The sequence below is a fragment of the Anastrepha obliqua genome, chromosome 4 (assembly GCF_027943255.1).
Source record: "Anastrepha obliqua isolate idAnaObli1 chromosome 4, idAnaObli1_1.0, whole genome shotgun sequence".
NCBI lineage: Eukaryota > Metazoa > Arthropoda > Insecta > Diptera > Tephritidae > Anastrepha > Anastrepha obliqua.
Genome location: NC_072895.1, coordinates 125,987,488 through 126,006,871, shown reverse-complemented (window position 1 = coordinate 126,006,871; position 19,384 = coordinate 125,987,488). Strand labels below are relative to the sequence as shown.

The following is a 19,384-nucleotide window of genomic DNA, read 5'->3' as shown; positions in this document are numbered from 1 at the left end:
GAAATGTTACGTGAACTTTGATCTAAAAATAGACATTAACCGATACCTCTAAAATGTATTTAAATCAAAATATGAAAACTCCATTTTATTAAGGAACTGTTTATTCAGAAACAATATTACCTATAACTAGTACCACAAAAAAAGGTAGCAAGGTTCTACTGACAAAGTTATGTTTTATAGTTGAAATTTTCCGCTATTTCGAAGTATAAAAAGTGCCTAAAATGCAATTTTCTTTATTTTGTCATCATTTATCAATTTTAATAATTTCTTGAATATTATTAATATGAACCGTACTTAAAGGTGGATAAAACACCTACTGATATTCTGGGTAATTAAATAATAAGTTCATATCCAGGCCACTTTTAAGTCCTGTCAGTTGAAAAATCTACATTAACGTATGGACTCGTCAAGGACGGGACTTATCTATAGTCGAGGACGGTCACTCCATCAGCAATTTCAGAAATGTATGGGTAATGTCTTATGCTGTTACAACAAATAAGATCTCCGGGTTTTTATCAGAAGCAACCCTGCTTCAATAAATCTCGTAAGTTAAATTGATTACCTTCAATTATTTAAAAAAAAAAAATGAATACGAAATTAATAAAAATGTTATTAGGAATTCATACAAATTATAACTTGGGAGGTCATTCTATTTCCATAAATGCAATATTTAATTTTACACCAAGTTGAATCAATTGTGTCTTAGGTTTTATATGCAGAATACAGTCATGAGGTGATTAGTGTATGTATTCTTTTAACAAAATATATATTACAAAGATGTGATAAAAAATTCTCTTGTTGGAAACAAACTTTTTTAGAGCAAACTATACATGTAAATATACGACTATATTTTTCGCCTCCAATTTTTTAACTGTCAGTAAGTAGCACCCTGTTCTGTTCTTTTTTTTTCAAAGTGTATCTCGGTTTAGATACACTTGAGTATTTTTCAATGTAAATGCAACATTACAGAAAAAGTTGATGTGAAAATTATTGCAATATAACAATTTAAAGATTTTCACATAACTATAGCAAACTATTAAAGTGTATGCTAGACAAAGCAGAATATATTCGCCGTTTAAATTGTGTGTGCAAGATTCACCTATATATTAAGTGCTGATGATTGTACAAACATATTAAATGTTTTTGACACAATTTTTATATATTAAATTTGATTAATGTTTTATAAAATATAGTTCAAGAAACCACAAGGTGGGTTATAGTTTTGTTAAACAATTAATAAGTGTTTTGAGATTGACATTCTAATATCGAAATTAGTTCTACTACCCCTGTGATATGGACGTGAGAATAATTCTATCGTTCTGCAGTTGCTATTTGTGTCGTATAACCCAAAATCCCCAGATAATGTCATATTAATTATGCACAGAGACTAATTAATAATAAGTCCTGCGATATCAATAGCGAAAACGGATTCTTAGTATTAATATATAGTATTAGTAAATAGTGTCGCGTGTTAACAGTTGGCATACAGGCTTTGTATAATTTTTTTTGTTCTTCATTTAATAATGGAGTGGTGCGACAGTAACCCAAATGTATTCGGGATGGATCTTCAATTTCGGATTGTAAGTCAGTTAAGATTATATGCAAGAATTTTACCTCCCTATTTTGCGATATTTTCGAGGCTGATTGAGGCCGTTGCTGCGGCCGATTGGTAATGGCTAATCTATCCAACTGTATGAGTATTAAGTCAACGGCAGGATTAAATTATGACTTCCCAAACAGATTAATCCGTAGACTATATTTGCCATATAAAAACCCAAAAGTCCAATATCAGCGTGGTGGTGCAACCACAAAGTAAGTACCTCCTAAAATGTTGTGAAGAACTACTACATATACAAGAAATTGAAGACTTCTCTTTGCACGCTGAAATCTGTAAATAACCTGCGGTAATGGATCAATTCTACCAGTATGTTTAGTACTTTGCAGAAACCCAAAAACAATTTTGCTACCAAAAGACTCTTTAGAAGTCCTTCCAAATCGACCACCGGAGCTATCGAGGTTTAGGTTTTCTTCTGGAGTATTTTGCATTACATTCAGTTACGGACATGAAAATCTTGGCAGATAGTATCATTGCGTTTAAAATGTAAATGGGTAGGGTACAGTATTATGATGTAAAAATTAAGATGTTGGTGATTTAGCCGTTCGACCTACTCTCAATGGCAATAAGTCAATTAAACCACAATCGATTGGAGAAAAGTGAATTGATAAGGAGAGTCCAAATTTACAATTTCTGGCTTCGCCAGTGTGTGGCCAGATTTAGCTTGGAGTCTTGATAAAGGATGATATAGAGGAATGACACATGAACACTGCAAATTTTATTAATTCAATGTTGGGATACCTAAGAGCCGGTATTTAGAGAACTCAAAAAAATATTATGATAAAAATGTGTTAAGAACAGCTTAAGCTACTCCTATAGGATATTTAATTATTTATATATTAACATCCTCTTGAAACTTAAAAAAACATTGAGTAAATTACAATTTTCAATCTCTATGTTGCTCTATGCTGTTACAATTTCTTATATCTGCCGACAGTTGATTATACATTTTTAAGCATTTATAGTACAGATCTTGATTAAAAGTTTCCGTTTGGCAAAAGGGAAGCTTAAAATTAACCCGCTTATGTTAGTTTACTAATAATATCCGACACAAAACCCGTTGGCTATATATTTATATTTTAAATGTACGAGTGAGAAACAAAAAGTTAAAAGGATGGATAAAGGAATGTAAGTTAATAAGAAAAATAAGAAAACAGCTTTGAAAAAGCTCGTCATAAAAAACTATCCTCGGAGTCGGCTCAAAATTGTAGGTCCCCCTCCATTTGTGGAGCAATACGCAAGCCACAATTAGGAGGGGGAGTTCAGCCAAACAATACAGATATACATATATAACTATATGCATACCTATATATAGTACGGCATCACAGTTTTTAAATTTTCAAGAGGTATAGAATAAATGTAAGGTGTACCATAGGAGTACCACAAAAAAAGGTAGCAAGCCACAATTATGAGGGGGAGTTCAGCCAAACAATACAGATATACATATATGCATACCTATATATAGTACGGCAACACAGTTTTTAAATTTTCAAGAGGCATAGAATAAATTTAAGGTGCGTATATTGAAAATATACATATAAATAACCGGACAGCTATATCTTGATATTCTAAGGTTTTGCCTTGCGGTCGGTGTCTAAATATATTATATAAGATATAAGGCTGGGCTTGCACCGTTGATTGCTTGCTGTGCACCTTGTAGCCATCACAGGTAATCAGCGAGGGGCGACTGTGCAGTTCGTGGGTGTGATGAAAGATAGGGGACGTGGTGCTTCTCTAGTGAGTTCCGGGGAATAGTAAAGGTTTTAGTTGAAGTTTTTAGGATGGCGGGCGCCTGATGTTAACAGTCGGATTGATGCTAACCCTGAGGAGAAGTGCTTGGAGAATCTTTGCTTCATAGAGTTGCTGCAGTGGCAAAAGATAAAGCGTGGAGAATAGCACACTGAGCAGGTTTAGTTTACTGGGATGGCAGTTGAACCGGCTGCCAAGTGAATGGAACGGCTATTCATGTTGTTGTTGCTGTCATAAAGGATTTCTAAAGGAGTCACAGTCCTTCGCCGGATATAAATCCGTGTCGTTTCGGTAACTTAAGGCCGACTGTCGTGGAAACGACAGTTTATGACCATATTTCATTCTCCCACCATATATGATATTAAACACTTCCGTCCAACCTTTGAATGGATTATTAATAATTTTATTTTTCTTTACAGATTTTTGACTGCGTGTACAGTACTATTATTCACATATCGATGTGTGAACGAACGTAAATAAAGATTAAGCATGAATCAGATTAAAAATATTGGAATATCTGAAAATACAAAACAGTCCAACTTCTCCGGTAATAATGCCACAGTTAAGAGAAATAGCTCTACTGAAATCAATATCAGTTCTACAAAAAAAATTAAGTTAGAAGTGTCAAATAGTACTCTTTGGAATACAGAAGGAACATTAATTAAAAAATCTGGTGGCGACAGCAGCAAGGACGAGCTTAGTAGAACGACGTTCAAAAGGGAATGTATTGCTAAAACATTTCCAAATTTTCAAAACCAAGATTGTGAAATATCAACAGAAAGAGGAAAAGTACCTTTTAATACCATTAGAAATCTGAGCCGGACTCTGAATAGCTCATCTCCATCGAGCCCTCTTAACGCGGAGGACTATGTTGTTATTGCTTCAAACTTAACGGATTATATTGATGACAAAGATTGTGATAGAAACAATAAAAGGAAGCAAGTTTCCGAAACAAATTGTAGTGTGGTAAATGTTACTGGTTGTAGTCGTAAAGAGATAAATTCCAAATGCTCAGGGCAAATCGACAGCGCTAATTCAGGCCTATCGCCTATAAATCAAGAAGGTAACACGAGCGAAATTGATCTAGTTATGTTACCTTCTATACAGGAACAGAAGTCAACTCCACAGTTGCCAAACAATTCTGATAGCAATGGCCACTCAGGAACGTCTACTCGAATTGTGGCATCCAGTGCTAATATAATGCGCCAAGGCACAGTCACCTACACGCGCATAACAACTGCTGGTACAATATCCACCGGATTACCCTCTAATGCAACTGTATTAAACCGTATGAATATTTCGCCAACTTTGAAGAATCAACAAGTAATGGTGACAACAAAGAAACTTGCGTCTGAAGTTACACAAACAACAGCAAAAGTTTCAATTGGTAATACCACAATATCTGTGCCATTGTTAAAACCTCTCAATTCAACACAACTAATGCATCCAGCAAATTCGGGACACTGCGAGCTACAAAAACAGTCGCAAACGACAACGGCAACGTCAGCACAACCACTTTCTACTCAAACTCAAATCAATTTGAGCAAAATACTGAACGCAAAACGGGGTCATAAGGGTAGCCATCCAACAATAGTATCGCTTTCACAGCTTCAAATTAAACCTGTGTCAACAACAAAATTGGTTCAAACCAAGGTTTTTAGTAAGAAACTACCCCAAGTTCAGTGCACTGCAACTACAAATTCGCAGCCTAATTCTGGTCTTGTGACCATTGCTGTTTCTAAAGCTAAACAGAATATTGCGCTAACTCAATCTGGCCAAAAAAAGTCGAATATAAACTTTAAACCAGATTCTGGAGGAACTTTTAATAATGCATTTTTGGATGATGGATCGAGTATACCGGAGAGGAATTTTAGCATGGAAAGTGGTGATTTTGTAAATGAAAAAGTGGAAAAACAAACGGGCGAATGCAATATGCTTGATCCAAGTATTTCACTTAATTTAGGTTCAATAGAAAAACCATTGAAGATAATGTCTCCTGTCACAGACGAAATGGCATTGAATAAAACCACTGCCACTATAAAAAAAGTTTTGAATCCAAACGTAAATATTTTACCTTTGCTTACGCCCCTATCAAAGAATTCAGAGCAACAAGCAAACACGGGCATATATCCAGCAGTTAGCATAATTAGGCAAACTGCGCCACAATTAATTACAACTTCAGCCACAACCACTTGTGTGTCCGTATCAACGAGCGCGTCCGACACTAATTTTCAGACAGATTATCCTGGCACAAAATCGACAAATTTGAATAATCTATGTGGAAAATTAAACACTACGTCCCTAATTTCGATTCCAAAAAATATTTCTTTAGTTCTATCCAAAAACAATATTAGTCAGCAAGCTAAGGCAACTATAATGTCTGCAAATTCGATTAGAAATACAACCTCAATAGATCAAAAAGTTAAAAAAATTAATTTAACTGTATCAAGTGCGCTTAACGTTACCGCAGTTAACTCTATGAATGTGACACAGTCATTTAATAACAACAACTCATCCCCTACACCAAACCAATCTCATTCGCAAGAAGTCAACCAGGTTAATAAATCGACAGTTATTTCTGTTGCAGTGCAGCCTCATAATTATATAAATTCATCTGATCAAAGCTTATTATCGCGGAAAACCGTTAAAGTCACACCCTACACATTGTCTACATTAGGACACCACTTAGATAAGCGATGCAAGGCAATTGAAGCACATGAACAGGATAATCATCAAAATGCAGAAATTTTACCTGCGAAACGTAGCAAACATGATAATCCAGAAAACACCACAGATATTCTTGAAAGTACAGATAAAAAAGATAGTACGGATAATTCCCACTCCTTAGGAGATGCAAAATCTTTAATAAATATAGACAAACACGGAAATATCGAAATTAATCAGTCATCCATAATAGTTGCAAAATCGGAGGAGTCCAACAATGTTCTGCTTAAGAAACTTCTTCAGAACTCCAGCAGTTCACATAATGTGAATGTTTTGCCAACAAGCGTTCAACATCCATCAACGAGTTCAGCAACGGCTTCAATTTGTAATCAAGTTTTACCTGCTCGTAAAGTTATTAATGTGCGTGCCCCTAGTTTGGGTTTAGTGAGTTCCCTGGAAGCACAATTGGCGCGTCCAGTTATACCTCCAGTACCAGCTAATACTTCGACACAGGTTCAGAGCGACATTTCGAAATCACAAAAGAATGATATTCAAGAAGAGTTACTAATTAAAGTAAACAATGAAAACGTTAGCACTCAAAATGATGCGAAGATAAAATCTGTCCAAGTCATTTCAAAAGAAACCTCATTTGTCTCCAATCCAAATATAAGTCCTTTCTTATTGGATGATATGCGTCACCCCAAAATATCATTAGCAGGCCAGGCCACGGAGCAGGAATCTACGAATAAAAGCAATCTAATTATTACTTGTGATAAAAACGATACTAATAATAAAACCCATCAAAATAACTCTCATGATACCTCACCAATAGGTAGCAATGGAACCGACTTTAAAGAACGTGGAAATACACAGGAAAATAGATCCCAGTCTAGTCAAGTGTAAGTAAATAAGTTTATCGCTATATTCTATTTTCATGATAAATTACATTAACTGAGTGACTAAGATTTACACGGCGTCTTTCTAATTAGCGTGGGTATGTGTTAACTTGACCCTGGAAAAGTTGCTTATATTCAGTTCAATGGGCATTGAATAGTATATTGTAAGAAAGGCCAAAGTCTTCAATTAATTGCTATTCATTTATTAATAAAAATGGAGGGATAATTTTGGAAGCTATACACCACTCTAACATCTAACTGGCATTATTGCATTTTAGATTTTTAAATAATTAAATAATAATTGCATTTTTAAAATGTTTGTTCAAAAAATAACTTTTATTGCAGTATTTTATTTACCTTTAAAATAATTTAATAGTGTTGCAGTCGTATACCAATATTTTAAGGTATAACACCTATCAAGATAAATCTTTACATACCCATAGATCATTTATTACATATTTGTAATCCTTTTAAATATAACTTAATACAAATAATTATATGGCAATGTTGTGCAAGGAATATTTTTGATTTGAAGTTATAAAAAATACCAATAATTTGATATCCAATGTGGATATTTACTATTATTTATTTATTCAATAAGTTAAAAAAGGAAGCCAGCTGAATTTAGAAAGAAAAACGTTATTTAAATACAAAATTTCTTCGAAATTTCCGAAGTTTTCTAAACTTTTCCTTTCCGATAAAACAATGCCTAGTTCACGTATAAAAATAATAATATGTAATGTATCGAAGTATGTTAGGGAAGCGCTTGATCGACTACGATTATATGTACGATTCGTTAACAAAGCACAAATTATATTTGCACACATTAACAGACATGGTAAAAGTTCTGAACTAATGTAAATAAATAAATCATTGTTGTTTTACATTTTTTTAAAAGAGCTTTTCAAACCGGCCGATTTTCTCTTATTGGTTTTCATAAATTGGTCTTTTTTCGATCAGATTCTGTGCTAGTATAAAATCCAAACTGTATATAAACTATTTCATTTAATTTATTCGAATACACGAATAAAGTCTGATATTTTACAGTGCAGATATATACGAGTAGCATTATTCAAATTTAACACTAATATATAAATATATAATTAAATTAATTATATACATAGGTGGCCTTATTATAAAAAACTTTGAAAACCAACCAAACAGTTATTATTCCAGAAGAAATAATTTTTGTTACGATTTTCCAAAGAACCTCCTTGTGAGTCAAAGGTGCTTGTCATTTATTTACATTACTAATATCTCTAAAGAAAACATTTAACATTAAATTATAGCTCAGAAAAAGTAAATCCTATGTAAATCCTACAATGAGGACCAATACGAGAAGGGAGTTTGTTTATTACATTTAACCTGGCACTTGATATATTACATTTTTCAAGTTCTTCTGGAGCGTTCGTCTTCCGTAAGCAAGTCAACATTTAGCTCACTACGAAGGTTGCCTTTTACATAGCCCAATAATGAAAACACAGTAAAATAATAATGAAAATGGCTTTATTGTTTTTCAAAATATTCTCCTTGGAAGTCAATACACTTCTGCATTCGCTTGAACCAATTTTTAAAGCACTTTTGCCAAGTAGAAGTGGATACCTCCAAAACAAGCTGTGTAAAGGTTTCAACAGTTTCTTCAGGCGTTGAAAAATGTTACAGCAGCGATTCGCAGTGGCCAAAATTCGAAGTAAGTTGATCGATGCACTTCCGTTGCAATAATCCGAAAAAAGAACAAATAAAGCTCGTAAGTGAAAACGTTATAGGTATATATGTAAGTTTATGCTAAAAAACATCAAAATTTTCGATAAAATTATTGAATTACAGCTCATCACATATAGTGTTGCAAAGGCGTTCTTGTTAAAAGGCAACCCTCGTGCATAGCAAAATATGTTCATAAATTCAACTATATTTAGATATAATTGAAATGAATTTCTTAGATTAGAGTACTTGCAAGGGTTGTATACACAAACCATGAGACAAACAATCATTAAATATTCTTCACTATCCAAGTGATTGGACTTATACACAATTTTATTGTGCAATGAATATTTATAATATAACGCAATAACACCCCCTCGCCTACCAAGATTTCTATAATTTCTCACTACAGAAAGGCTACATAAATTATAAAGACAATCGTCGTAGTCATTCCTAAACCAGGTATCTGTTACACCTACTCGTACAACATCAATATTATTTATATACATATATTTATTATATAGCATACATCATTTGTTATGCGGAAAATGCCGAAATGGAGATAGTTTTAGAGAAATTTTTCATAGGCATAAATACACTCGGAGGTTTGCAATTGTCTGTCGAGGGGTGACTGCTACTTACCGCAGCGCATTGGCAAGCCCTAATGTGCATACATATGTGCATCATTCCATAACTTGGCTGGCTCAATATCGGCAAGCGAAAGCAACCTGTTCTTCTTTTTTTCTCATTCATTTTGTATTTGCTCAATGTATTTCCAAATGGTGTGTGTGTTGATGTTGTTCCAAACACTCTGCCAAACACCTAACAGAAGTGCACGCACCAATTTTTTTTATTTAGAAAAAAATTTGAAAAATTGAAAGTTATACACAAACATGTCTTACTCACTCATTTGTAGAATTAAATTTTTTCAATATTAATTTTTTGTATTACTAATTTAAATATTTTGACGAATTTTCAGGCACGCAACAATACGTAGCGACATCATAAAAGAACAAAATTTAGGTAAAGAGACTACAACCATTTTCTCTTCAGACAGGAAAGAAGATATTAACACCGAAAATGTCTCAAGCTTTGGAACATCTATTTCGGCGGTAACACCCATTAATGAAAATGGTGGGAACCTCGAAAGTTTGAAGACCGTAAATAAGCCGACAAAAACTTATAAGAGCAATTTATTGGACGCTTCTGGGAAATCAAAAGTACCATCAAAATATGATAACGTTGGGCTAAATGTGTGCGTTTCTTCGTCGGTAAACATCAAGTTGGATAATGTTTGTGCAAATGAGAGTAGTTTACTCGCGGAATGTAATGTGCCTGCAACATCTGCCACTCAGAAGGCGATAATCATAGATAAAGATATTGAGTCTAGAAAAAAACGAAAGAGAGAATATCAAAAGCACCGAAGGCAATTGCTTAGCGGCAAGGAGCTTACAGCTAACACAGTCAACTCTACTTCAAGTGTACCTGGATCAAAAAAAAAATCAAGAAAGCTATCTAAAATCGAAGAGGATTATGACAACTTTATTGACAATTTAATGGTCAACTTGAAACAAATGAAACCGCTGCAAGTATTGGAACCTTTATTAAATCGAAATTTCGTTGTTTGCAGTACATATGGTTTAAGTAGTAATCTTCCGCGTGGTGTAAATAGTAAAGAGAACGGTGATATTTTTCTTACTCCTCCGCTTTTGGGAGAATATGGCAATGCACATCGTTCCAATGCAGTCACATTATATGATTCAGGACCATTTTTTTCATCGGAATGTACTAAAGAGAAACAGTTGTCTACGATACAAAATGATTTTTATGATCAAGAGTTTTTGCCAAATATACGAAATAATTATGATCGGTTTTTACGAATATGGGGTATTATAAAAGAGCGTAATATTGAATCTTCAGAAATTATTACTAACAGTAACGCTGACATTGCGACCTCGATGGGAGACAAAATCAATCGGTTGTCGTTACACCAGTTCATTTATCCTGGCTTAGTAGTCATGAATAAAAATAGTGATCATTATATTGACCGAATGTCTCCAAGTGTGCCGTTTATCGAACCAACATTTAATGCCAAAAAAAGCTGCTTTGTAAAGTCGTTAAACAACATTGATGATATTGAAAATGTAAAGCAAGTTATCACACCAGGAAGCGATACTAGGTAAATTATTTTAAATTTTTAGAAACTTTTTTAATAATTATTAAAAATAACAACTATTAACCGGGTTTAAATTAAGCTCCTGCTGAAAAAATCAGGGAGCCAAGGCGTTAACTAGTTAATATATTTGCATGTTTTTTTCGGGAACTTGAAACCACCGCCAGTGCACAATGGCTTAGAGCTCATATTTAATACGAACGATTCGTATCTCTTATGAAGCGTGATCGATTATTCTTGAATTCGAATACGATAATTTGCTTTAAGGGGTTCATTTGAAACTATATTTCGTTTCGATACCTCTATTCGTACCTAAATTATTGAATTATAGTCACAAGGAATACTAAGATAATACATCGATATCTATATATTATACATATTATATAATTGGCGCGTACACCCTTTCTGGGTGTTTGGCCGAGCTCCTCCTCCTATTTCTGGCATGCGTCTTGATGTTGTTCCACAAATGGAGGGACCTACAGTTTCGAGCCGATTCCGAACGGCAAAAATTTTTTTTGAGGAGCTTTTTCATGGCAGAAATACACTCGGAGGTTTACCATTGCCTGCCGAGGGGCGACCGCTATTAGAAACAACGAATGGTAGTCGGGCACCAACACATTCGGCTACGGCGGACGAGCTCCTCTTCCTATCTAATCAAAGATAATCATACGTATTTTAACGCAGACATATTTTCGGGTCAAAACTATCAATTACTGATTCCCAAATGAGTCGTCTCTAGATGAATGTTGTTTATGTTTGAATGTTTATATGTTAAACGTAAAGAGTTTTGCAAGGTTTACGTTTTTTCAATATCCGCATAAAAACTGTTCTAACCCGCATCATTGCGCTAGAAAAAAATCAAAAGTGAGGTTCGATAAAACTGTTTATGCAGATTACAGCGGTACTAAAACTTGTTTGCGGAAATTAAAAATAGAGGAGATACTGAAGGTCAATTTTGCGCGCATAATATCTCAAAAACTACCGTTTACATTATGCAGATAATTAAAATATATATATATATATATATATATAATTGGCGCGTACACCCTTTTGGGTGTTTGGCCGCGCTCCTCCCTTGTGGAGTGAGTCTTGATGTTGTTCCACAAATGGAGGGACCTACAGTTTTATGCCGACTCCGAACGGCAGATATTTTTTGAGGAGCTTTTTCATGGCAAAAATACACTCTGAGGTTTGCCATTGTCTGCCGAGGGACGACCGCTATTAGAAAAATGTTTTTCTTCATTTTGGTGTTTCACCGAGATTCGAACCAACCTTCTCTCTGTGAATTCCGAATGGTAATCACGCACCAAACCATTCGGCTACGGCGGCCGCCTTTCCTTTAATGTCAAAACGCATCATCCTTTTGTGTGAGCTTTTGAGAAAATATAGTTTATTTCAAAAAATACGAAAAAATTAATATTGAATCTTATTTTTGCGAAAATTCGTCCAATTTAAATATAATTTAAATATAATTTCATTAAAAATCAATTCCTCAATTACCTTTCTTTTGAAACACCATAGGTTCTTCGGCTTTGATTCTACTTAAAAGAACTTTCTTTGAACCACCTACATACGTCGGCCACACGCATCATTCCCAACGCTTAAAAAAAAGCACAACTGCAGAGTATACCTATTTCGTAACTTTAAGTATGATGCAAATAAAGATGTGATAATAAACTTCTTATATTTTTATGGGTCAAAGACTTTAAAAAGAGCAACCTTAGATTCTGTTGGGCGGCTAAGACAGTAGATCAAGAAGAAAAATAAATATTAATAAGGGAACAAAGAAGTAAAAAGAGTTTATAGCACTTAGTGCCGTTGTTTCGAACTATTTTTTAATCAGATATTTCAATTGAGTTCATGCAAAAAATTTTATTTGAGAAAAAACTGGAGTGATACTAGTTTTGCTAATTGACGCAAATTGGAAATGCCCAATGAAGCCAAGTTTTCCCCCACCTGGTCTTTCCAATGTATCGCAACACATATTGCACACTTTCAAAGCTGATACATATCTGTCCATTCGTACGCGATGGGGAAAACCAGCAGAATTGCCGTTGGTGTTGTTGTTGTAGCAGCATAAACATTCCCCATACTTACATACGGGGAATCCTGCTGGAGTGACAGTCCTCGGCCGGATATAAATCCGGGTCGTTTTGGTAACGTAGAACCGACTATTGTAAAGCTCATAGAGCTCCTCATCCAATTGTCTTCGGTTTTCGCCAGCGCTAACGTTCAAAATCTTCCCCAGGACCTTTCTCTCAAGAACTCCAAGAGTCGTTTTCATTATCCATGCTTCAGGGCCATACACCACTATGCCTTTTAAGAATCGACTATTTTCGATGCAATTCAATATATGTTTCATACTTTAAGGAGTAATTGAATAAACCGAATAGTTGGTATATTATCGTTCTGATCATTTATTCTGATAGCTTACTCGAAGTAAATTGAACTGAATTAAACGAAAAATTAACAAATATAAATTTTAGCTACATAAATTCATAGAGTAACAAAAATATTAAAATTTTTTATTTCTAGGACGAAATGTGATGATAGTAACAACCGAGTTGTTACATTATCGTTACAATTATCTGCTGTTAATAATATATTTGGTGTACTGAAGGACTTGGCTAATTTATTGCATATACCGGCGCCTTCAATGTATAAAATTATTGATGCACCATTATTTAACTTATGTAAAGACTTTTCACCCAAGAACAATAATAAGTTAACAGTTAAAAGTCAAATAAGTTTTCAGCAAGATGTCATCTGTGGTAGAAAGAGAGTATGTTACAATTGTGGTGCCTACGTTTCAGAGGTTGGAAATCAAGCTTTTAAAGTTCCTTTCTGTGATATTAAAGGAATATCCAATTCCACTTTGTCTCCGAATTTGCCGCCAATGAAGTTGGAATTCTGTGGTAAATATTGTTATGAACAATTTCAATGTCCTAATAAAACACAGTTTGCAAATTTGACATCAAACATGGAAGAAATACAAACGAGTGTTGAAAAGAAATGTAGTAACGAGAACACGAATGTAAACAGGACTGGTGGAAAACAAAGTAATACTATTAAAAAGCCCGAAACTAAAGCTTGCAGCTATAAACACTATAATGCCGAATGTTTTAAAGAATTACAAAAGATTATTCATGTTTCTGAAAATGAAGCGAATGAAGCTCAAATCTATATAAATGATCGACGTATGGATGAAAACTGCGAAAAAAGTGGATTTGCTAGCTGCATCTTAAACAGCAACTTTGAAGATATGCGTCAATGCGTTTTTTGTTACCAACGCGGGGACGGTGTAGCCAATGGGCCTTCACGACTATTGAATTTCGATATCGATAAATGGGTATGTTTATGTGTTCATTTTATTTTTTTGTAGATACGTGTGCACATATGTATTGTATGTACATGTTTATAAATGCTTAGAAAAATATTTGGCATCTAAAAATTTTTGAATATAAACACAGTGATACGTGCGATCTATAGCACGTTATTTGCCAGAGTTGGTTGGTCAGTTGGTCGATTATCATTTTATATACATTTAATTATTGGTACTATTATTTTTATACCCGCGTACTTGTTTCGAAGAGTTTACAATTTTCGTCCACATAGCGGTTGTAAATAACATTATAAAATAATCGAGCTACATGTATATCAAAATCGCCAGAATGGTAAGAGTAGCACGATGACTCAGACAAAAATTAATATATGTATTTCCCTGTAACTTGGACACATATTACCCTTTGTCCAAGGTAGTTTGGTATTGAAAATGGGCGCAATCGGTCAATAACCTCTTCCACCTCCTACTTTTTTTATTTTAAGACTAAATTTCGGTCCCTGCGATGTTACAAGCCATAGCTCTCATTGTCTATGGATTTGTTTGATTCCAAAAATTAACAGTCAGCCCAAATTAAATTTTACAAAAATGTGTACGGGTACATAAAGTTCGATCCGGACCGAATTTAGCCTTCCTTACTGGTTTTATTTTAGAACCAAGTAAATGATGCTTCAGACAAAGTAGTTTACTACTGTATTGACAAAATACTACTTAAGAAAACAACACGTAGTATCTGAGCTTTCTATGACTATTCCAGGTTCATTTAAACTGTGCGCTATGGTCCAGCGAAGTTTATGAGACTATAAGTGGAGGGCTTATGAACTTTCCGGCAGCTTTACAGGTAGGCCTTAATCAGTCGTGTAGTGGCTGCCAACAACTAGGTGCCACCGTGCGATGCTTCAAAAACCGATGCACCCAAGTTTTCCACTTGCCCTGTGCAATAAGGGAGCACTGTGTTTTCTACAAAAACAAAACAATACATTGCCAGCAGCATGCAAATCGATTAGAAAAGGAGAACGAGCTGACATCTCTTATCGTTCAGAGAAGAGTTTTTGTTGAACGAGATGAAAATCGGCAAGTGGCGACTGTTATGCATCACTCAGAATTGACAAATTTACTTCGTGTCGGTACCTTAACATTTTTGAATATTGGACAATTACTTCCACATCAATTAGAAGCCTTTCATAATATGGATCACATATATCCTGTAGGATACAAAGTCGTAAGTAAATTAGTCAAATTCCATATAAAATGTGTTCGATTGTAATAGTTTCTATATTGAATTGAATTATATTTAAACATACACATTTTTCAGATTCGTTTTTATTGGTCAATGAAAAGGTCGAATCGACGCTGTCGGTATATATGCTCCATAGCGGAGGTTGCTAGTCGCCCCGAATTTCGAATTCAAGTTCAAGAACCCGGAAATGAAATCGAATTGCGCGATTCTTCCCCGAATGCTGTATGGAAACAGATTTTAGCACCAATTGCATTAATGCGCAAAAACAATAAAGTTGTACAACTTTTCCCCCAATTTATTTCCGGTGAAGACTTGTTTGGATTAACAGAGCCATCTGTAGTTCGGATCATAGAGAGTTTACCGGGCATAGAAACCTTAACGAACTATCGCTTTAAATATGGTCGTAATCCCCTTTTAGAGTTACCGCTTGCAATAAACCCCAGTGGATCTGCACGAACCGAGCCAAAACAGCGGCAAATTGTTGCTTGGAGAAAACCTCATACGCAACGAACTGGCTCAACCGCAAACCAACGTATGGCAAATTCTACAACATCTACTATAGCTGGAGAAATAGCCTGCCCCTATAGTAAGCAATTTGTCCACTCAAAGAGCTCGCAATATAAAAAAATGAAACAGGAGTGGAGAAACAATGTATATTTGGCAAGGTATACAGAAATTTATTAATTCGCCGCTTTATTTACTTTATTATAATGTATATGATTAATTTCTAGATCGAAAATACAAGGGCTTGGTTTATACGCTGCTCGTGATATAGAAAAACACACCATGATAATAGAGTACATTGGTGAAGTGATTCGCACCGAAGTGTCAGAAATTCGCGAGAAACAATATGAAGCAAAGGTAATTGACTTATTTTTATTTTTTATAAAACTATACTATATATTCATACAAGGATTAAATAATTAATAGTGTAGCGTATCCACAAAATTTGAAAGGATTAGAGCGAACTTCTTCTCCCCCAATTTGTGGCACTTGTCTCATGGTTTTTCTACAAATATGCATTCTGGAGCTTGAGATACCTAGTTGAGGTTGTATAAAAGCAATTAGCAGTTAATAGTCAAATAAAAAAATTACCTTAAGTTAAAGAACAAACACAACTACTTCACTAATAGTTACAGCCATTTCAAATGAAACTACTGCTGCACGGTATAAAACTGAAAAAAATAAAATAAAATAAATAAATTCTTTACGAATCCCACTAAAAGCTAGATGTTTCGCAAATGTTCATGATTCATCACAATACCTAACTGATTTTCAAACAGTTGATATATATTGGATATTCAAAGTGATTTGTGTTGAAATATGGTATGCTCTTATTTATCTGCCCATTTGTGTAGTTTTCTAGACGCTGAGCTTCTCCTACAACTTGTGCTGTGTGGCTTGAGGTTGTTCCACAGAATAGCTTTATGCCGCCTCCGATGCAAATTGTTTTTATGAAAAGCATTTCGTGATATTTATCAGTTAATGATCTTTTCAAGTTCTTTGTTCCGGTTCCACTAATACTTTAAAGGATAACATTTGCAGATACATTATTATTATTGTTATTGCTTTGCAATATTATTTTAAGGAATTGTTGAATTTTTCGGGCGATAATTTTACCAGAAACTCTGTATTTGTTTGCTTATCAGAACCGAGGAATTTATATGTTTCGTTTGGATGAAGATAGAGTTGTTGATGCTACGTTATCTGGAGGATTAGCTCGTTATATCAATCACGCCTGCAATCCGAATTGTGTAACTGAGACTGTTGATGTTGATCGTGAGCTTCGAATTATCATATTTGCTAAGCGAAGGATTAACAGAGGAGAAGAGGTAACTAGTTTTATGATAACAGATCAAGAATACATATGGCTAATACTTTTTTTTTTAGCTGTCGTATGATTATAAATTTGATATCGAAGACGATGCTCATAAGATATCTTGCATGTGTGGTGCCGCAAATTGTAGAAAATGGATGAACTGAGCCGCTATTTTTATTGTAGTGAACTATATTAAGAAAACTCATATCAATATTATATAAATTAAGGAGTAAAAAATATTAGTGATAACTAATATTAAGCGAATATATTTAATATCTTCTTCGTTATATATGTATAATCATGTAATGTTATATAATATTAAATTAAAGTTGCGTGGAATTCTATATCCCTGCAGAATAACAAGAATAAATAGTTTTAAATTGTAAAATTGCCTTTGCTTTTGACAAGTACAAACCTATCAGCTAACCACATGTTTTTAGCACGTAATATGGGTAAAAAATATTAGCTTACGGTTACTAGAATGCATTTCTTCACATAACTCAAAAATATAATGCTTACCGTTATCTTTCTCACCGTTTGGTATATTTGGACATAACACTACCATATATGAAACTAACAAAGCAATTAAAAATAATGATAAAGAGTGTTCTGTCTTATAATGTTTACCGAATACCGAATTTTAAAATTAACGAACTTTGTCTAAGTACTCCTAATACACTATATTTTTATTTATTTTTTATAACTGAACTGGGATCCCCATGTACAATAAAAGTACTCTAATTTTTGATTAACGAAAATGCTACTAAAATTTATAATAACCAAATAAGCTTAAACACACTTGAAATACTACCAATATTAAAATACTTAAACATTCCATAAAATGTAACATTTCTGTACTTGCTTTCGTTTTTTACGAAAATCGCTTTAAATAAAGGTAAAGTATGATGAATTTCATTGGGTTACTCCCATTCAAATTTTTTAATTGGATAAGTAAAGGGTTTTCCAATATTTTGATATTCAAAGAAAAATGCTATTTATTAATAATAAATGATCGGATGTTTATTTCATTATAACGAGGAAGGTATGCCGTTAATAGTGGAAAATAACATCAGGCAAATGACCACCACGGCAACGCTTACAGGACAATATCCTTTTCATGCCCTATGTCCTCGATAGCCTCACGAATTCCATCTTTAAGGTCTTGAGTCGACCCTGGGCTGTTCTCTTTTACGTGGTCCCAAAGAAAAAAGTCACAAAGTGTTAAATCACAAAATCTCAGTGGCCAATTGTGATCGCCTCTTCGAGAGGTACCACGGTCCGGAAACTTTTCCCGTAAAAGATCAATGGTTTCGTTGCTTGTGTGGCACGTGGCGCCGTCTTGTTGAAAATAAACGTTGTCCAGATCAAAACCATCCAATTCCGGCCATAAAAGATCGTTAATCATCTCTCCTGTTTAACACCTAACACCTGTTATTGGAAAACCCCTTATTTAACATCTACCAGTTTTCTTCAGTGCGTTAATCGACTCAATGTTAAAAGAAGGTGGGTCTATGTGTTTATATTTAAATTATATGTTATAACGTAAAAACTTACTTAATCCTGCAAAAATAAAAAAAAAAAAATTTAAATGACAGCTAAATTTGCTCATATAAATGCGCATTCTTTGCATTGCCTTGCCATGCCATTTTATTAATAACATTATTTTTATATGTAGATATGTATTTGCAATAACATAAAATGCTTTTTTCTGAATATTTTTGATTTTGAGTTGTGCCGATTTTGCAGAGGATGTGCAATATGTAGGCAATGTAGGAAAATGTACTTTTTAAGTTCCTAAAAACCATCTCGAACTGGCATACCTATGTTCATGTGTAAGTATTGTACATTTGTATGTATTTTAGTACATATTAAGGTATACATCCATATGTACATACATATTGTGTCTACATTTATTTTTAGTGTAGCTAGCATCTTGCATAATGCATATTAGGTAAACACACAAACATGTGCAGAATTAAATATCCCAGTTGGCCACAAGAAAACCTCAACCTTTGGGTAAATGCCCATAATACAAATAAAGTTGTTGTCAAATAAAAATTTTTATATTCCATGTTTTCAATGTCCGTTAACAATGTTTTCAACGATGAGAAAATTATTGTTGACTAGTTACTGGTGGAAATGAGTTCCAAGCTGATTTGGTGGACTGGGAAATAACGCAATGAAATA

The 19,384-nt window shown here is 34.1% G+C and overlaps 1 protein-coding gene across 2 annotated transcripts; it reads left to right on the top strand.

Moving 5' to 3' along the window:
* Positions 1–948: 948 nt before the first annotated feature.
* Positions 949–17,925, top strand: LOC129243501 (histone-lysine N-methyltransferase trr). Of its 2 annotated transcripts, XM_054880558.1 has the most exons (10): positions 949–1,209; positions 3,784–6,927; positions 9,605–10,804; positions 13,334–13,713; positions 13,786–14,147; positions 14,896–15,360; positions 15,454–16,043; positions 16,110–16,239; positions 17,028–17,210; positions 17,269–17,925. In XM_054880558.1, exons 2-10 carry the CDS (start codon positions 3,854–3,856, stop codon positions 17,359–17,361), a joined length of 6,477 nt encoding a protein of 2,158 aa, XP_054736533.1. In that variant the 5' UTR covers positions 949–1,209; positions 3,784–3,853; the 3' UTR covers positions 17,362–17,925. The 2 variants fall into 2 exon arrangements, with proteins under 2 accessions (XP_054736533.1, XP_054736532.1); XM_054880557.1 differs by having other exon boundaries at positions 13,334–14,147.
* The last annotated feature ends 1,459 nt before the right edge of the window (positions 17,926–19,384 follow it).

Coding starts and splice junctions, on each gene's coding strand:
- LOC129243501 (XM_054880557.1), top strand. CDS start 3,854: ATGAATCAGATTAAAAATATTGGAATATCTGAAAATACAAAACAGTCC. Junction 6,928..9,604: donor AGATCCCAGTCTAGTCAAGT/GTAAGTAAATAA, acceptor ACGAATTTTCAG/GCACGCAACAATACGTAGCG. Junction 16,240..17,027: donor AGAAACAATATGAAGCAAAG/GTAATTGACTTA, acceptor TTTGCTTATCAG/AACCGAGGAATTTATATGTT.